The sequence below is a fragment of the Schistocerca nitens genome, chromosome 2 (assembly GCF_023898315.1).
Source record: "Schistocerca nitens isolate TAMUIC-IGC-003100 chromosome 2, iqSchNite1.1, whole genome shotgun sequence".
Classification (NCBI taxonomy): Eukaryota; Metazoa; Arthropoda; class Insecta; order Orthoptera; family Acrididae; genus Schistocerca; species Schistocerca nitens.
The window spans coordinates 676,674,986-676,692,639 of NC_064615.1; the positions used below are offsets into that span (position 1 = coordinate 676,674,986).

The following is a 17,654-nucleotide window of genomic DNA, read 5'->3' on the forward strand; positions in this document are numbered from 1 at the left end:
GGACCTTTGCCTTTCGCGGGCAAGTGCTGTACCAACTGAGCTACCCAAGTACGACTCACGCCCCGTCCTCACAGCTTTACTTCTGCCAATATCTCGCCTCCTACATTCGAAACTTTACATAAGCTCTCCTGCGAACCCTGCAGAAATAGCTCAGTTGGTAGAGCACTTGCCCGCGAAAGGCAAAGGTCCCGAGTTCGAGTCTCGGTCGGGCACACAGTTTTAATCTGCCAGGAAGTTTCATATCAGCGCACACTCCGCTGCAGAGTGAAAATCTCATTCTGGAAACATCCTCCAGGCTGTGGCTAAGCCATGTCTCCGCAATATCCTTTCTTTCAGGAGGGCTAGTTCTGCAGGGTTCGCAGGAGAGCTTCTGTAAAGTTTCGAATGTAGGAGGCGAGATACTTGCAGAAGTAAAGTTGTGAGGACGGGGCGTGAGTCGTGCTTGGGTAGCTCAGTTGGTAGAGCACTTGCCCGCGAAAGGCAAAGGTCCCGATTTCGAGTCTCGGTCCGGCACACAGTTTTAATCTGCCATGAAGTTTCACTCCTAATGATGTATTGTTCATTTGAAAACCATTCATCCTTTATGCGTCACCCTGTATATGGGTACGGCACCTACTGTGGAAAGCGGCTCTCTATATCTGACACGTACACCACTGGGCCCTGTCCCAGATGACACAGTGGCAGCTTATCAGAACGCGGACGGAGGATGCGGTGGTCGGACAGCGCAGGAAGAGGAAGCCACTGGGCCCGCGGTGTGGGTATGCGAGTCAGGCTGGCAGACAAGTGTGTGCGGTCAGTGTGCAGCTCAGCACAGCACAGCACAGCAGAGACCAGCCAGACAGCCAGACAGCCATGGACGTGAAGGCGGCCGCCCGCACGCCAGCGCAGGCTCCAAGCAGGTCTTCATACAGGTCAGTCCGCCCACACACACAACACGCGGCCCCCTAACCGCAGCGCTTAACGTCGTTACAAATACAAGGTTATTACTTTCCTTTGGGCCGGTATTACTGGCAAGGAAAACTGAAAATCTGGCCACGGTGGCAGACCGTAGTGATTACGCCAGATAAACATGTAAGGGAGTTACTAACTGCGAACAATCCAATACTGTTACCAATGGAGCGCTGCCGTACGTTACAAGTCGACATGCAAATGTCTTGCATAGCACAACATTTAAATACTGGACGGCACTTTTCTCGGACAATACTCCTCGCATATTATCACCTTGGACCCATTTACTCACTGAGTAACGTGTGCATATCGATATCCCTTCCGAATAAACCATTGCGCGGTTAAGTTCTGTTGCTTTAATCTATAAAAAAATGTAGAATCACTTTTTGAAATTATGTCTTCTGGTTTGCACATGACCACTTGCTTAGTCTGGTATCTTTCAAGTTCTTTAGCCGGCCGGAGTGGCCGAGCGATTCTAGGCGCTTCAGTCCGGAACCGCGCGACCGGTAAGGTCGCAGGTTCAAATCCTGCCTCGGGCATGGATGTGTGTGATGTCCTTAGGTTAGTTAGGTTTAAGTAGTTCTAAGTTCTAGGGGACTGAAGACCTCAGATGTTAAGTCCCATAGTGCTCAAAGCCATTTGAACAATTTTTGTATTTTTCAAATCTAATCTTTCAGTCCCGCGAGGTATGCGGGAGAACAACTGTGAAATTTGTAAGGTACAAGAAGCGGTACGGCCAGAAGTAAGGTCATGAGCGGTGGTCGTGAGTCATGTTTGACAGTTCAGACAGCAGAGCACTTCCCTGTGAAAGACAAAAGATCCCAGGCTCGAGTCCCGGTCCTGTACACAGTTTTAACGTCCCTGAAAGCTCTCAGTAAGCACACAACCCCCTGCAGCGAAAATTCATGCTGAAATGCCAGACAGCAACCAGAGGAAGCTTATATATCTCAGTTGAAAGCGACTATGGGCAACGTAACTGGTAAGGGAACATTCCCGTGTGTAAATAAGCGACCTTGATGAAACGTGGCGGCTATGTAGAGCGATCAAAATAACACAATACGTATTTGTTATTTTTTCCCCAATTTCTCTTTTGAGGGATAAAACACAGCCCAAAATGTTATTTGGCATATTAGGTTTAGAGGAAATATCTTCGAAACATTGATGTATAAAAAAAAGTGTATTAAATAAAACCTGAAATGTAATTAACGTTCTTGAAAATTCTATAATCAACTTTTATAACAACCTGAAATTATGCAAAATACCTCACCATTATTAACTAATTCTGAGTAATGAAAGCTTTTGTTACAATGCAAATTAAAGAATTTTTTCACGCACATCCAACCATGTGTAATAAAGCAGGTTTCTGAAATACTGTTTTGGAAAATAAGCTGTACACAATGTACTCTTGGAGTATTTTCAACACACTTAATCAAAATATCTAAACATTTATTGTTATTCTAATTATTTCTTTTATTTATTATTGTTTTATGTTTTAAATTCATATTGCTTGTCTTTTTACTTTACTCTTTCACAAATGTGTATTTTGTTAATGTAAAATAATAAGTGACTCATTATTATGATACAAACTCATTATAGGAATATTGTAATAAATGCTTAAACTGTAACATGTTTTTACGCAGTGCACATAAAATGAACCATATTTCTTCACATAATCTACACGACAGATAAAAAAAATATAAAACAAAATTCAGAATGCTACGCTGAAAACTAATACACAATGTCCGCGATGTGTCCACGATGTTTTCCGATGTTTACATTTCATAACCATTTGTAAAACAGGAAGCATGTGACTGATCCATGTAGGACACGCTAACATTAAATACACTGACGGAAAATAAAACCGCAGCACCCAAAAATAATTAATGTAGAGTATTGAAACTTCGGGAATACATTTGTTTAGGAAACATACTTACGTGATTAACATAGCAAGATCACAGGCTACTGTAAGCGCGAGATAAGCCATTGAAAATGTGAAATGCTGGTACATTAATAACCGATGTAACCGCCAGAATGTTGAATGAAAGCATGCAAATATGCATGCATTTTGTGGTACAGGTGTCGGATGTCAGTTTTTGGGATGAGTTCGATGCCTGCTGTACTTGGTCGGTGAATACAGGGACGGTTAACGCTGTTTGTGAATGACGCTGCAGTTGTCATCCGATGATGTCCCACATATGCTCGATTCGAAACTGACCTGGTGGTCGAGCAGGCCAAGGCAACATGTCGACGCACTGTAGAGCATGTTGGGTTACAACAACGGTGTCTGGGCAAGCACTGTCTTGTTGGAAAATACCCCCTGGAATGTTGTTCATGAATGACAGCGCAACAGGTCGAATCACCAGATTGACGAACAAATTTGCAGGCGGGGTGTGAGGAATAGCTGCGAGAACGCTCCTGCTTTCATACGAAATCGCACCCAAACCATCACTCCAGATGTAGGTCCAGGGTGTCTAGCATACAGAGAGGTTAATTGCAGGCACTCAATTAACCTGCCGGCCGGAGTGGCCGAGCTGTTCTAGCCGCTACAGTCTGGAACCGCGCGACCGCTACGGACGCTGGTTCGAATCCTGCCTCGGGCATGGATGTGTGTGATGTCCTTAGGTTAGTTCGGTTTAAGTAGTTCTACGTTCTAGGGTACTGATGACCTCGGAAGTTAAGTCCCATAGTGCTCAGAGCCATTTGAACCATCAACTAACCTCCTCCTAACCAATACACTGCCATCGCGGGCACCGAGGCAGGCCAAGTTTCCATCAGAAAACACAACAGACTTTCACCCTGCCCTCCAATGAGCTCTCACTTGACACCACTGAACTCAGAAGTGGTTTGGGGTCAGTGGAATGCACTATACAGGCATCTGGATCGGAGCCGTCCTTTAAGTAACCGATTTATAACGTTTCACTGTGTGTCTGTGGTGCCAAGTGCTGCTGAAATCGCTGCTGCAGATGCCGTACGACCCCACACAGTCATGTGCCGAGCACGGTGGTCTTCCCTCCCAGTAGTGCCACGTGACCGTCCGGAGCCCGGTTTTCTTCCGATTGTACATTCTGGTGACCACCGCTGCCAGCAATATGTACAGCTGCTACATTTGTGCCAAGTCTTTCTGTAATGTCGCAGAAGGAACATCCAGCTTCTCGTAGCCCTATTACACGACCTCGTTCTAACTCTGTGGAGTTCTGATAATGGCATTTTTGTTGCCTTAAACGCATTCTTGACTAACAACTCACCACGTCCAATCTCAAAGGTAACTAACGCTCACTCTATGCAAACTTGCAGACTGATTTCATACAACAGTTAACCATTTCTCATAAACAATTAGCATCTAATCAACAATTCTCCTTCATCAAAATAATATATTAATTTTAATGATGACATTTTTTGATAAATGTAACCTTACTCAAAAATTCCAAAAGACTAAAAGATGGCTGGATGGCCTTCAGGCCAAAAGCCACAAATTTTCAAATAATAATGAAAAAAGAAGGAGCATTAACTTGTTACAAGAAGTTGCAGACATGGATTTAATGCATTGTGCATTAGGCTTTAGTACCTGAAAAGCTGATGCCGGAGCAAGCGTCGCAACAGCCTTACTCTAAATGGAAAAAATTAACATTGCGGAGGGGGCTGGGTGGGCACAGTAGTATCAGCTGCCGTGACAATGTTGGGCCCAGAATGTTGCATGTCGTTTGTGGAAGTGAACAAACCAGCTATTTCGGAGCTCCATATTTATCGTCAGAACCATAACGTTATAATAGTGAGCAGCCTGCGGCTTTGGCGGATTTCGCTGTAGAGGGGTGCTGGAGTGCTGAGGACGGTGTGTGTGGACGTGTTGCAGCATGGACCCCAAGGTGAGCTTCTGGCGGACGGCGGAGGGCGGCCGCGCCAGCATCTGCGGCAGCTCGTCCTCGTCGGCCTACGTGTACGTCGACCTGCCGCCCGCCACCGGCGCCGGCGACCAAGACCTCAAGGGCGCCGCGCCGCCCGTGCTCTCGCTCAGCTTCGCCGCCAAGCTGTTCGAACTGGTGGGTCTCACTCACTCACACATCCCGCCGTGAAAGATACCCTTCAGGGTCGTGAACGAACCCGGGCGTACACCAAGAGCCAGAAACAGGTGCTTCATGGTACTTCTGCAGAGTTCACTAACACGCACGCAAATACAGCTTGTCCCTGGCGGAGCTGTCAACATTCAAGGATATGACAGGAACAATCACCTGAAGCAAAAATCTTCTTGTGCACCTATCCGCTATTCCGAATGATTTCCGAGGTAGAACACATTTCAAGAGTATTATTTTTGGACTAGTGCCGTGCACGCACGTCTTTTGCCCACAAAACCTCTTTCACGATTTACTCCAGTCCAACCTACACTACTGGCCATTAAAACTGCTACGCCAAGAAGAAATGCAGATGATAAACGGGTATTTATTGGACAAATATATTATACTCGAATTGACATGCGATTACATTTTCACTCAACTTTGGTGCATAGATCCTGAGAAATCAGTACCCAGAACAACCACCTCTGGCCGTAATAACTGTCTCGATACGCCTGGGCATTGAGTCAAACAGAGCTTGGATGGGGTGTACAGGTACAGCTGCCCATGCAGCTTCAACACGATACCACAGTTCATCAAGATTAGTGACTGGCGTATTGTGACGAGCCAGTTGCTCGGCCACCATTGACCAGACGTTTTCAATTGCTGAGAGATCTGGAGAATGTGCTGGCCAGGGCAGCAGTCGAACATTTTCTGTATCCAGAAAGGCCCGTATAGGACCTGCAACATGCGGTCGTGCATTATCCTGCTGAAATGTAGGGTTTCGCAGGGATTGAATGAAGGGTACAGCCGCGGGTCGTAACACATCTGAAATGTAACGTCCACTGTTCAAAGTGCCGTCAATGCGAACGTGTAACCAATGGCACCCCACACCATCACGCCGGGTGATACGCCAGTATGGCGATGACGAATACATGCTTCCAATTTGCGTTCACCGCGATGTCGCCAAACACGGATACGACCATCATGATGCTGTAAACAGAACCTGGATTCATCCGAAAAACGACGTTTTGCAATTCGTGCACCCAGGTTCGTCGTTGAGTACACAATCGCAGGCGCTCCTGTCTGCGATGCAGCGTCAAGGGTAACCGCAGCCATGGTCTCCGAGCTGATAGTCCACGCTGCTGCAAACGTCGTCGAACTGTTCGTGCAGATGGTTGTTGTCTTGCAAACGTCCCCGTCTGTTGACTCAGGGATCGAGACGTGGCTGCACGATCCGTTACAGCCATGCGGATAAGATGCTTGTCATCTCGACTGCTAGCGATACGAGGCCGTTCGGATCCAGCACGGCGTTCCGTATTACCCTCCCGAAACCACCGATTCCATATTCTGCTAACAGTTATTGGATCTCGACCAACGCGAGCAGCAATCTCGCGATACGATAAACCGCAATGGCGATAGGTTATAATCCGACCTTTATCAAAGTCGGAAACGTGATGGTACGCATTTATCCTCCTTACACGAGGCATCACAACAACGTTTCACCAGGCAACGCCGGTCAACTGCTGTTTGTGTATGAGAAATCGGTTGGAAACTTTCCTCATGTCAGCAAAGGAGTCGCCACCGGCGCCAACCTTGTGTGAATGCTCTGAAAAGTTAATCATTTGCATATCACAACATCATCTTCCTGTCGGTTAAATTTCGCGTCTGTAGCACGTCATCTTCGTGTTGTAGCAGTTTTAATGGCCAGTAGTGTAACTCGTTACTCTCAGCCTCTTTGCTCGGGATGTCTTTCTGCCATTAATCCAGCCCACTGAACGCGGAGTTCTCCGTGGTGTGCTGTGAGTGAAGTACTGCGACGGATTGAGAGGGTATCAGAGAGAAGCATAGGTTAACTGTGTTTGTACACACGCTGGCTAAAATATCACAAATCTACAGTAATGAAGAACATGCAGATATTGTGTACGAGGGTGGTTTGATAAGGCTGGTAAAAATGCAAGAAAAAATATTTGTTTCGTAAACTACTCAACCCACTTCTCGACATAGTCTCCTTTCAGGGATATACACTTGTTCCAGCGATCATCCAGTTTTTTCATTCCATCGTAAAAACACATTATGTCAAACCCCGCAAAATAATGGCCGCTTCCTCACTTGATGAAAATTTATTACCAGCAAGTTAACGTTTCAAGTTGGGAAACAGGAAGAAGTTACTTGGAGCTATGTCTGGTGAACAGGGTAGACGAGGAAAGAATTCAACGCCCAATTCACGCACTTTCGACACTGTTATCGCTGATGGGTGGGGTGGTAGAAAGAGCACTTCATTGTGTGCCAACATTGGTCTTTTTTTAGCCAACTTAATTTTCAAACGATTCAGCAATGAAAAAATTATAAGGTGCTGTTACGGTTCTGCCTTTTCCAAGTGATCCTTGTATATAAAGTATATAAAAAAAAGTGGTCATCAGCTGACAAAATGGTCTTTGCCTTCTTCGGTGCACTTTAACCAGCCTTTTTCCATTGTTTTGACTTCCGTTTTGGCTCGGTGTGTAATGACAGATGCAAGTTTCATCAATAGTCACAAATCGCCACAGAAGGTCTTGCGTATTGCGATTAAACAACGCCAAGCATTGTGTTGAAATGTCGTGCAAGATGCGCTTTTGATCGACTGTAAGCAATAGTGGCACGCACATCGCATACAGCTTCTTCATAGCCAATTCTCCGCGCATGATATTATGCTCTCGCTCAGTTTTGATGCCTACAGTCTCACCAATCTCATGAATTTTCATTCAGCCGCCTTGTATTGCCATATCATCGATTTTGTCAGAGGTTTCCTTTGTGCTGACCTCAACTGGACGGCCGGAGCACACTTCTTCATCGGCTTGTCCTACCATTAACATAAAAATAAATGGTCTCAAATGGCGGTGCAGAGTGCGTGTGAATTCCGTCGAGTTCTGTTTCAATTTCTGCGGCTGTCCAACCCTTCAAATGAAAATGTTTAATAACAACACGAAGCACACGTTTCTCCATTTTCAGTCGCACTAGACACGCTGACCAATTCAGACGGCTGTCAGTAATAAACTGCACGCTGCACATTGTGGAAATTCTTTATACGACCCTTGGAATAATCAAGCTTACCTACCATGGAGGCGCAACAAAAATGTTCCATTGTTTCATGGAAATTTACGAGACTTATCAAACCATCGTCGTATGTTTAAGGCTTCTGCAGCGGTGTAGTTCTCCTGCTGCCGTCGAAGAACACCGTCGGCGCTTTCCGACAAGTCGAACATGTCGAATTCCTGATCGTCGAGTGTTTACCGCATTTATCAGCACACTGCGTGAAACAGCTATTCTTCCAAGTTCTCATTGTTAAGTCCCGGTGTGGCCGTGCGGTTCTAGGCGCTTCAGTCTGGAACCACGTGACCGCTACGGTCGCAGGTTCGAATCCTGCCTCGGGCATGGATGTGTGTGATGTCCTTAGGTTAGTTAGGTTTAAGTAGTTCTAAGTTCTAGGGGACTGATGACCACAGATGTTAAGTCCCATAGTGCTCAGAGCCATTTGAACCAATTGTTAAGTCCCATAGTGCTCAGAGCCTGAGAGCCAAGTTCTCATTTTTCTTCCGAACGTGCAATTCAACAATCTATGCAGGAATAGTAACACATTGTTGAGCTTTTTCAGCGTAGTCCTGCTATCAGTACTAGGCGACTTTCTGACAGTCGCCAAGGAAAATGTACATAGCGATGGGAAAATTTGTACTCGTTTCAGATACTGCGTGACCACAACTTCTCATTGTCGACAATGCCACACGACCTGAATTTTGTCACTGTTTCTAACAATCGTCATTTGCTATTCTATGAAACCACGTTTACACGGAATGGATGAACAGCACAGTTCATAATCGTCGATGGTCGCAGGGAAGTCTACACGCTATAGTGGAAATGAATTTCTAATCTCGCTTTTCGATCGATGTTCGGTGCGGCATGGTTGCTAACATGTTGACAGGTCCAGTCATTTTTTAAGAGCGAATTACGGGACAGAATTACTTGCAAAACTTTGCAAAATTCGTTTGTTGAACGCCTTGAGAACGATCCTTTGGCCACGCCAACTGAAATGTACATCCAGCATAACGGAGCCTCTCTGCATTTTACCAGTCGTGTGAGGGAAGACCTCAAACGGAATTAACCTAATCTCTGGATTGGTTGTTGTAGCACAATCAACTGGCTACCAAGATCGCCAGACCTCACGCTGATTAGGTTTTTGATTATAGGGTTTTGGTTGGGTATACAAATGAAAGGTGAATACGCGAGGTGAACTGCTTGGTTGCATCATGGCAGCTGCTGCAGTTACTAGGAATCGTGCAAAGGCATTGAGACAAGCAACGCAACATTTTCTCCCAAGATCGCACAAATGCAATGAAGTTGACGGTGGGATATCTGAACATTTATTGTGAACAGCTCGAACGAGACGTGTACGGTAATTCTTAGAGGCGTAAGTGTTAAAAATACGCAATTTTTATTTTATAAAACGCGTGATGTAATATTTACGAACAAATGTACATGTGTGCACATCATACAAACGTATGGCAGCAAATGCGTTCCAAGGAAATTACACCCACTTTTTAGGTGTCTCGGAATATGTCCATATGATCTTTTTTCCTCCTCATTCTCTCAGGGGGTCGTTGCTTGTAGTTTGTCCCCATTTGACAAGAAAACAAAATAAAAAATACTTAGCAGATATTGTGATTCTTGAGTTTCTCCTGGCGTATTTGATAATCAAAATATCCACGGGTGTGCTGCCGGTCTATAGTATCCAACGGGCACAATATTTCGGCGATCATACATGTCGCCATCATCAGGTGAACTCACGGACTGAGCTCCTGTGAACGTGCCGGCACGGAGATCCGTACGCTATGGCTGCCCAGAGGGAACTGGGTTCGGTCGCGGCGGCGGCCGATTTAAATACCCTCCGCCCGCGGCGCGCTCCCTCCGCCGTCCGCGCCCCACGCCACGGTCGCGCGGTGGAACAGATTGCGACGGCGTCTGAGATGATGTCGGTGTGATGGCTCTGTCCGCCGTGGAAGACAACGCACACTGATCTGTATTTGCACGCAGTAGCTGCCACCACCCTTCACAGAGGAATGGGGTACTTAAAACTCTAGTACATAGGGGGCGCACTATCTCTGACGCAGAGAGTCTACCCCAGGAATTGGAACATCTGAGAACTGTATTCCGAAAAAATGGGTACTCAGAGTGGCAGATTCAACGTGCTCTCCGCCCAACCACTGCAGCACAACCTGTTGAGATGGATGAAGCCACGAGGGAGGAGGTAGGCGCTGCATTTATTCCATACACAGGCGCACTCTCGGGGAAAATCGCCCGCATTCTGAAGAAACTCCGGGTCGGAACTGTGTTTTGTCCTCAGAATAAAACCCGTGCACTGGTGGGGAGCGCCAAAGATGACTTCGGTCTGAGGAAGGCCGGTGTGTACCAGATTCCGTGTCAATGTGGCAAGTCGTATATTGGTCAGACGATGCGTACCGTCGAGGATCGATGCCGTGAACACCAGAGGCACACTCGACTGATGTATCCGAGCAAGTCGGCGGTCGCTGAACATTGTTTGTCGGAAAATCACGCTATGGAGTATGACCGCACGAGGATTCTGGTACAGACGTCGAGATACTGGGACAGCTTTGTTAGAGAGGTCATCGAAATTCGCACCAATGACGACCTCATAAACCGTGACTGTGGCTATAATCTTAGCAAGGCTTGGGAACCAGCGATTGGGTTAATCAAGAGTAAATCGAGCAAACGTATAGTTGTGACGACCACGGCGGACAGAGCCATCACACCGACATCATCTCAGACGGCGTCGCAATCTATTCCATCGCGCGACCGTGGCGCGGGGCGCGGACGGCGGAGGGAGCGCGCCGCGGGCGGAGGGTATTTAAATCGGCCGCCGCCGCGACCGAACCCAGTTCCCTCTGGGCAGCCATAGCGTACGGATCTCCGTGCCGGCACGTTCACAGGAGCTCAGTCCGTCAGTTCACCTGATGATGGCGACATGTATGATCGCCGAAATATTGTGCCCGTTGGACACTATAGACCGGCAGCACACCCGTGGATATTTTGACTTGGCAGATGTTATTTAGCTACACCGGCGACATTAAGCAGTTTGACTGCCTTTATTAAATTTGTTCGTTACGAATATATGAACAGCATCACGTACTTTCCTTTAAAGAGCACCCTGTATTTTTTATTAGGTAATGTACTTCCTCTCCTCAAACACCTTTTCAAAAGCAAATATCATGCGCCATTGACGTAAACACCACGGTACTAAAACGTAACAAAACTGAGTTGACTCTCCATAGTAGCACACAGAGCACATAGCTGAAGTAATATAACTCGCTCACTTGCTGGAGCTGCTAGTAAACAAATGGAAACACAAGAAAAACGCGCACTGCTCATCTAGCCAAGCGTCTTTACTTCAAGATATGCGTAAGTACAATGTAAACCAACGAAGAGAACGTAGGAACGCTACTCGTCTATGGAGAATGTACGTTAGCAGAAGAGTAACTGCAATAATCTTTTCTCATTTACAATACTGTTACATGTAGTATAGTACTGTAGTACTTTTACACGACATATTGTCCACGATAAATGCAGGTCTTCATTAAAAACTGCATCACCACACAAATCTCAACTGAAGAAGGCTGACTGAATGACGCGTGTGCATTTTCCTTGTGTTTCAATTCGTTTACCGTCAATTGCAGCAAGTGGTTGAGCTACGTTAGCCGAGGTACGTACGCTGTTTACTATTACAGGAGATTCAAACTCGGTTTTGTGCTAAGTTTTTAATAACGGCATGTATACGTAAATGATACACTGTGATACGTTTTTCAGCAAGTCTTGAGAGGACGAAGTGGATTACCGAATAACAAAAATATAGAATGCTACTTAAAAAAGATGCATTGCTGTTCCTGAGGAACAAAGTTCAAGGAAACACTATTATGCTGTTCCACTAGCAGCTAACCATCATTTGCGTGATTATATATATATATATATATATATATATATATATATATATATATATATATATATATAGGGTGGCGCAGGGAAACGGGAAATTTCGAAATAACGTCATTTCCATGAATAAATTCATAAAACTAGTAATTTATTAATGAAAGTGAATGTATTCAGTATGCCATTATTCAGTATGTCTTTACAATCAAAGTGTCCAAAAGCGTCTCTTTACTTTTTAAAGATGACATCGGAAAGATGTGCTCCCATTCGGCGTTCACACTCTAACAGCCGGTTATGAAAACTCTGGAATGCGCGGTGTAGCAAATCTTGGGGAATGGCAGTGATTTCGTTTTCAATGTTCTCCTTCAGTTCATGGATTGTTGCAGGACGTGTACGGTACACCCTGCCTTTAAGATATCCCCACAGGAAGAAGTCGCACACACTAAGATCAGGGGATCTCGCATGCCATGCAATGTCACCGTTACGTGAAATAATGCGTCTTCCAAACAATTGACGAACTGCTTCCATACATTGTCGAGCTGTGTGTGACGTGGCTCCGTCCTGCTGAAACCACATGTTTTCGACGTTAAGATTACGCTCGTACAGTCTCGGTGTAAAGAATGTTTGAAGCATTTCAACATATCGAGCAGATGTTACTGTCACTGAACTACCATCCTCACGTTCAAAAAAATAAGGGCCGATAACACCATGACATGATACAGCACACCATATTGTGACCTTGGCGCTATGTAGTGGTCGCTGGTGAAACTCACAAGGATTGTCCTGTGCCCAATAACGAAAATTCTGTTTGTTCACGAATCCGTTCAGGTGGAAATGGGCTTCGTCTGATATCCATAAGTTACCAAGGAAATTCGCGTCCTCGTTGATTTTAGCCAATATCTGGCTACCAAACTCCATACGTGACGCTGGGTCTCGTTCATGTAAGTGTTGCACAATCTGCAACTTACAGGAATGGAAGTCTAATTCGTGCAGTATTCTTTGTAAGCTTCGTCGCTTAATCCCTGGCGAAGACGCATGCTGTCGAACGGAGCGGCGAGGACTTCTCTCGATTGCAGCTCTAGCAGCTGCAATGTTCTCTGGGGTACGTACCGTTGGAATGCCACCTGGAGGTTTCTTTTTCAAGGCAGATCCTGTTTCTTCAAAATTACGCACCCACGTTGTAATCGCATGCGCAGATGGGACACGTCCATGAAGTCCAAGCTGGTAATGCTGTCGAAATGTTCTCTGCGCGGCAGTCGCACGATCACCATTTTTGTAAAACGCTCTCACAGCTACTGCACGTTCCGCACCAGTCCACTTCTCCATGATTACTAAATGGCAATCTGTTCACATCAACTGTACAAAGTTTCGAAAATCTGTCGGCGCTACAGTCTGCCAACTGTAACGTTCAAAATTTCCCGTTCCCCTGCGCCAGCCTATATATATATATGTGTAAAAGTTATTTAGGGTGGTCGACATAAATTGGATGCCTGTATATATCACTAACCAGTACTTCAAAAAAAGTACTCTATTTACGTAAAATTACATATAAATCTATCATCTGTCTACATACTGTCCAAGACAAATCTGTTTAACAAGCTCATCGATCAAAATATTGGTGGGCCCCTTAAAAGAGCACACTAGTCGCTTTGGAGCGTTGTAAATATCGTAAAACTGGTATCACTTGATCATGTGACCCTCATGACGTCATAGCAGTGAAGTGCTGTGCTGTGTACGTGCCAGCGCAATGAGATGGGTCGCTGTGGATACGTGACTGAATGGCAGAAAGAGTTATCGGTTTTTATGTGCCCAAGAGCACACCGTGAATGAAGTTGCCCGATTAGTTGGCACGCCCACGCGGACTGTCCAACTTGGGCACAAGGAGTGGTGCACCACTTACAGCCATGGAACACGACGTAAGAACAGAGGTTGGGAAAACATCCTAATCGATAGGGACCGGAGGCGAATATGACGCCTTGCTAATTGCAATCGGTTTCATACTCGGCATGAATTGTTACTATCAATGAATGCAAGTCCACCTTAACCAGTTTCCGAGCGAATATTACGAACAAGACAGCATTCGGAGTCGGGTACCTCGTATAAGGCCACTGGTCACAACAGCACGTCTACACAGGAACTGAACAGTAGCTGACTGGAGGCGAGACGCGATTTTGCCCCTTACCTCAAGACGGAGCGCGCCGAGTCCGCCAACAGTCCAATGAGGCGCTTAACCCGCTGTGTGTGGAGTATGTAGTGGTGGTTATGTGATGCTGCGGGAATGTTTTTACAGCATGATTTAGGGCCATTCACTCAGGTTATGGCTAAAAGAACCAAAATGCTTATTTCAAAATTCTCGGTAGCTTCGTGTTGCCCTTTCTTCTACATCTTCATGCTGAATCTGCTGTGGACAAATGATTCAAATGGCTCTGAGCACTATGGGACTCAACTTCTGAGGTCATCAGTCCCCTAGAACTTATAACTACTTAAACCTAACTAACCTACGGACATCACACACATCCATGCCCGAGGCAGGATTCGAACCTGTGACCGTAGCGGTCGCGCAGTTCCAGACTGTAGCGCGTAGAACCGCTCGGCCACTAGGGCCGCCTGCTGTGGACAGTCCCGCCTTCCAAGACATCGGCTGTGCTCACAGGGCTGCACGCGTGACACACTGGTTAGACGAGCTGTCAGGCACCCTCCAGCACTGGCGTGCTAAATAACCCGATTTTAAACCCACAGAAAATATCTGGGACTACTTGGAGGAGCGGCTGAAAGTAGCAATCAGACTCCCTGCAATTTCGCAGTCCCACAGTATCCAATCGTCAATGAGTGCCCTTAGCTGCTTATGTCGCAACTGAAGACTTTTTTTCTTTTTAAATCGTTGCTTAGATGCTGCTCTCTACCTAGTAACATTTCAGAAGGATACCAACGTAGTGATTTCTCGCATATAAGGTCCTCCGATTTCTTTGTGGGCACTTTTACTGTGCTTTTATGGTTCTAAAATTTATGTCCTTTCTACTGAATATTGTAAAAATATATTGTTGCTCACTAATCAGGATTGCGTATCAGTTCACTGTTTGTAGAAATTCCTTCCCTCATAAGGCCTGCTAGTGAATATTCGGCCATTTCTATTAATAACTGAGGCTCCGGACGTAACATCAAAGTCCGATTCACCTTATGGACAGCAGAACAGCTTCGCCAATAAGCGGAGGGGCGCAGTAGGTAGCATTACATTACCTTCTTGTGTCCCTAACGGGACAAACGTGTGGTTCCTGAAGAGGGGCAGCAGCCTTTTCAGTAGTTGCAGGGGCAACAGTCTGGATGATTGACTGATCTGGCCTTGTAACATTAACCAAAATGGCCTTGCTGATCTGGTACTGCGAACGGCTGAAAGCAAAGGGAAACTACAGCCGTAATTTTTCCCGAGGGCATGCAGCTTTACTGTATGATCAAATGATGATGGCGTCCTCTTGGGTAAAATATTCCTGAGGTAAAATAGTCCCCCATACGGATCTCCGGGCGGGGACTACTAAAGACGACGACGTTATCAGGGGAAAGAAAACTGGCGATCTACGGATCGGAGCGTGGAATGTCAGATCCCTTAATCGGGCAGGTAGGTTAGAAAATTTAAAAATGGGAAATGGATAGGTTAAAGTTAGATATAGTGGGAATTAGTGAAGTTCGGTGGCAGGAGGAACAAGACTTTTGGTCAGGTGAATACAGGGTTATAAATACAAAGTCAAATAGGGGTAATGCAGGAGTAGGTTTAATAATGAATAAAAACAATAGGAGTGCGGGTAAGCTACTACAAACAGCATAATGAACGCATTATTGTGGCCAAGATAGACACGAAGCCCACGCCTACTACAGTAGTACAAGTTTATATGCCAACTAGCTCTGCAGATGATGGAGATATTGATGAAATGTATGATGAGATAAAAGAAATTATTCAGGTAGTGAAGGGAGACGAAAATTTAATAGTCATGGGTGACTGTAATTCGAGAGTAGGAAAAGGGAGAGAAGGAAACATAGTAGGTGAATATGGATTGGGGCTAAGAAATGAAAGACGAAGCTGCCTCGTAGAATATTGTGCAGAGCATAACTTAATCATAGCTAACACTTGGTTCAAGAATCATGAAAAAAGGTTGTATATATGGAAGAACCCTGGAGATACTAAAAGGTATCACATAGATTATACACGGTGATTCAAAAAGACTACCACAACTTTAAAAACGTGTATTTAATGAAAGAAACATAATACAACCTTCTGTTATACATCATTACAAAGAGTATTTAAAAAGGTTTTTTTTCACTCAAAAACAAGTTCAGAGATGTTCAATATGGCCCCCTCCAGACACTCGAGCAATATCAACCCGATACTCCAACTCGCTCCACACTCTCTGTAGCATATCAGGCGTAACAGTTTGGATAGCTGCTGTTATTTCTCGTTTCAAATCATCAATGGTGGCTGGGAGAGGTGGCCGAAACACCATATCCTTAACATACCCCCATAAGAAAAAATCGCAGGGGGTAAGATCAGGGCTTTTTGGAGGCCAGTGATGAAGTGCTCTGTCACGGGCTGCCTGGCGGCCGATCCATCGCCTCGGGTAGTTGACGTTCGGGTTTATATCAACGTTTAATACACCACCTATCAGGAGGTTTAACACCATACTTCGTTCGAAATGCACGCTGAACAACTGTCGTCGATTCACTTCTGCCGTACTCAATAACACAAAAAGCTTTCTGTTGAGCGGTCGCCATATTAGCATCAACTGACGCTGACGCCTAGTCAACAGCGCCTCAAGCGAACAAATGTACAACTAAATGAAACTTTATAGCTTCCTTAATTCGCCGACAGATAGTGCTTAGCTCTGCCTTTTGTCGTTGCAGAGTTTTAAATTCCTAAAGTTGTGGTATTCTTTTTGAATCACCCTGTATAATGGTAAGACAGAGATTTAGGAACCAGGTTTAAATTGTAAGACATTTCCAGGTGCAGATGTGGACTCTGACCACAATCTATTGGTTACGAACTGTAGATTAAAACTGAAGAAACTGCAAAAAGGTGGGAATTTAAGGAGATGGGACCTGGATAAACTGACTAAACCAGAGGTTGTACCGAGTTTCAGGGACAGCATAAGGGAATAGGTGACAGGAATGGGGGAAAGAAATACAGTAGAAGAAGAATGGGTAGCTTTGAGGGATGTAATAGTGAAGGCAGCAGAGGATCAAATAAGTAAAAAGACGAGGGCTAGTAGAAACCCTTGGGTAACAGAAGAAATATTGAATTTAATTGATGAAAGGAGAAAATATAAAAACGCAGTAAATGAAGCAGGCAAAAGGGAATACAAACGTCTCAAAAATGATATCGACAGGAAGTGCAAAATGGGTAAGGAGGGATGGCTAGAGGACAAATGTAAGGATGTAGAGGCAAAGAAGGGAAAGCAGAAAGGTGGAAGGAGTATACAGAGGGTCTATACAAGGGCGATGTACTTGAGGACAATATTATGGAAATGGAAGAGGGCCGGCCGATGTGGTCTCGCGGTTCTAGGCGCGCAGTCCGGAACCGTGGGACTGCTACGGTCGCAGGTTCGAATCCTGCCTCGTGCATGGATGTGTGTGATGTCCTTAGGTTAGTTAGGTTTAAGTAGTTCTAAGTTCTAGGGGACTGATAACCACAGCAGTTGA

At 45.4% G+C, this 17,654-nt stretch overlaps 1 protein-coding gene across 3 annotated transcripts in view; it reads left to right on the forward strand.

The window, feature by feature from the left end:
* Positions 1 to 555: 555 nt before the first annotated feature.
* Positions 556 to 17,654, forward strand: part of LOC126236799 (uncharacterized) — a 68,471-nt gene continuing 51,372 nt past the window's right edge. Inside the window, exons 1-2 of one of the 3 annotated variants that reach the window (XM_049946387.1) lie at positions 563 to 911; positions 4,799 to 4,985. In XM_049946387.1, coding sequence (XP_049802344.1) covers positions 670 to 911; positions 4,799 to 4,985 — 429 coding nt within the window. In that variant the 5' untranslated portion in view covers positions 563 to 669. Of the gene's footprint in view, positions 912 to 4,798; positions 4,986 to 17,654 lie in introns of all 3 variants that reach the window. The other 2 variants (XM_049946388.1, XM_049946389.1) reach the window with 2 other exon arrangements.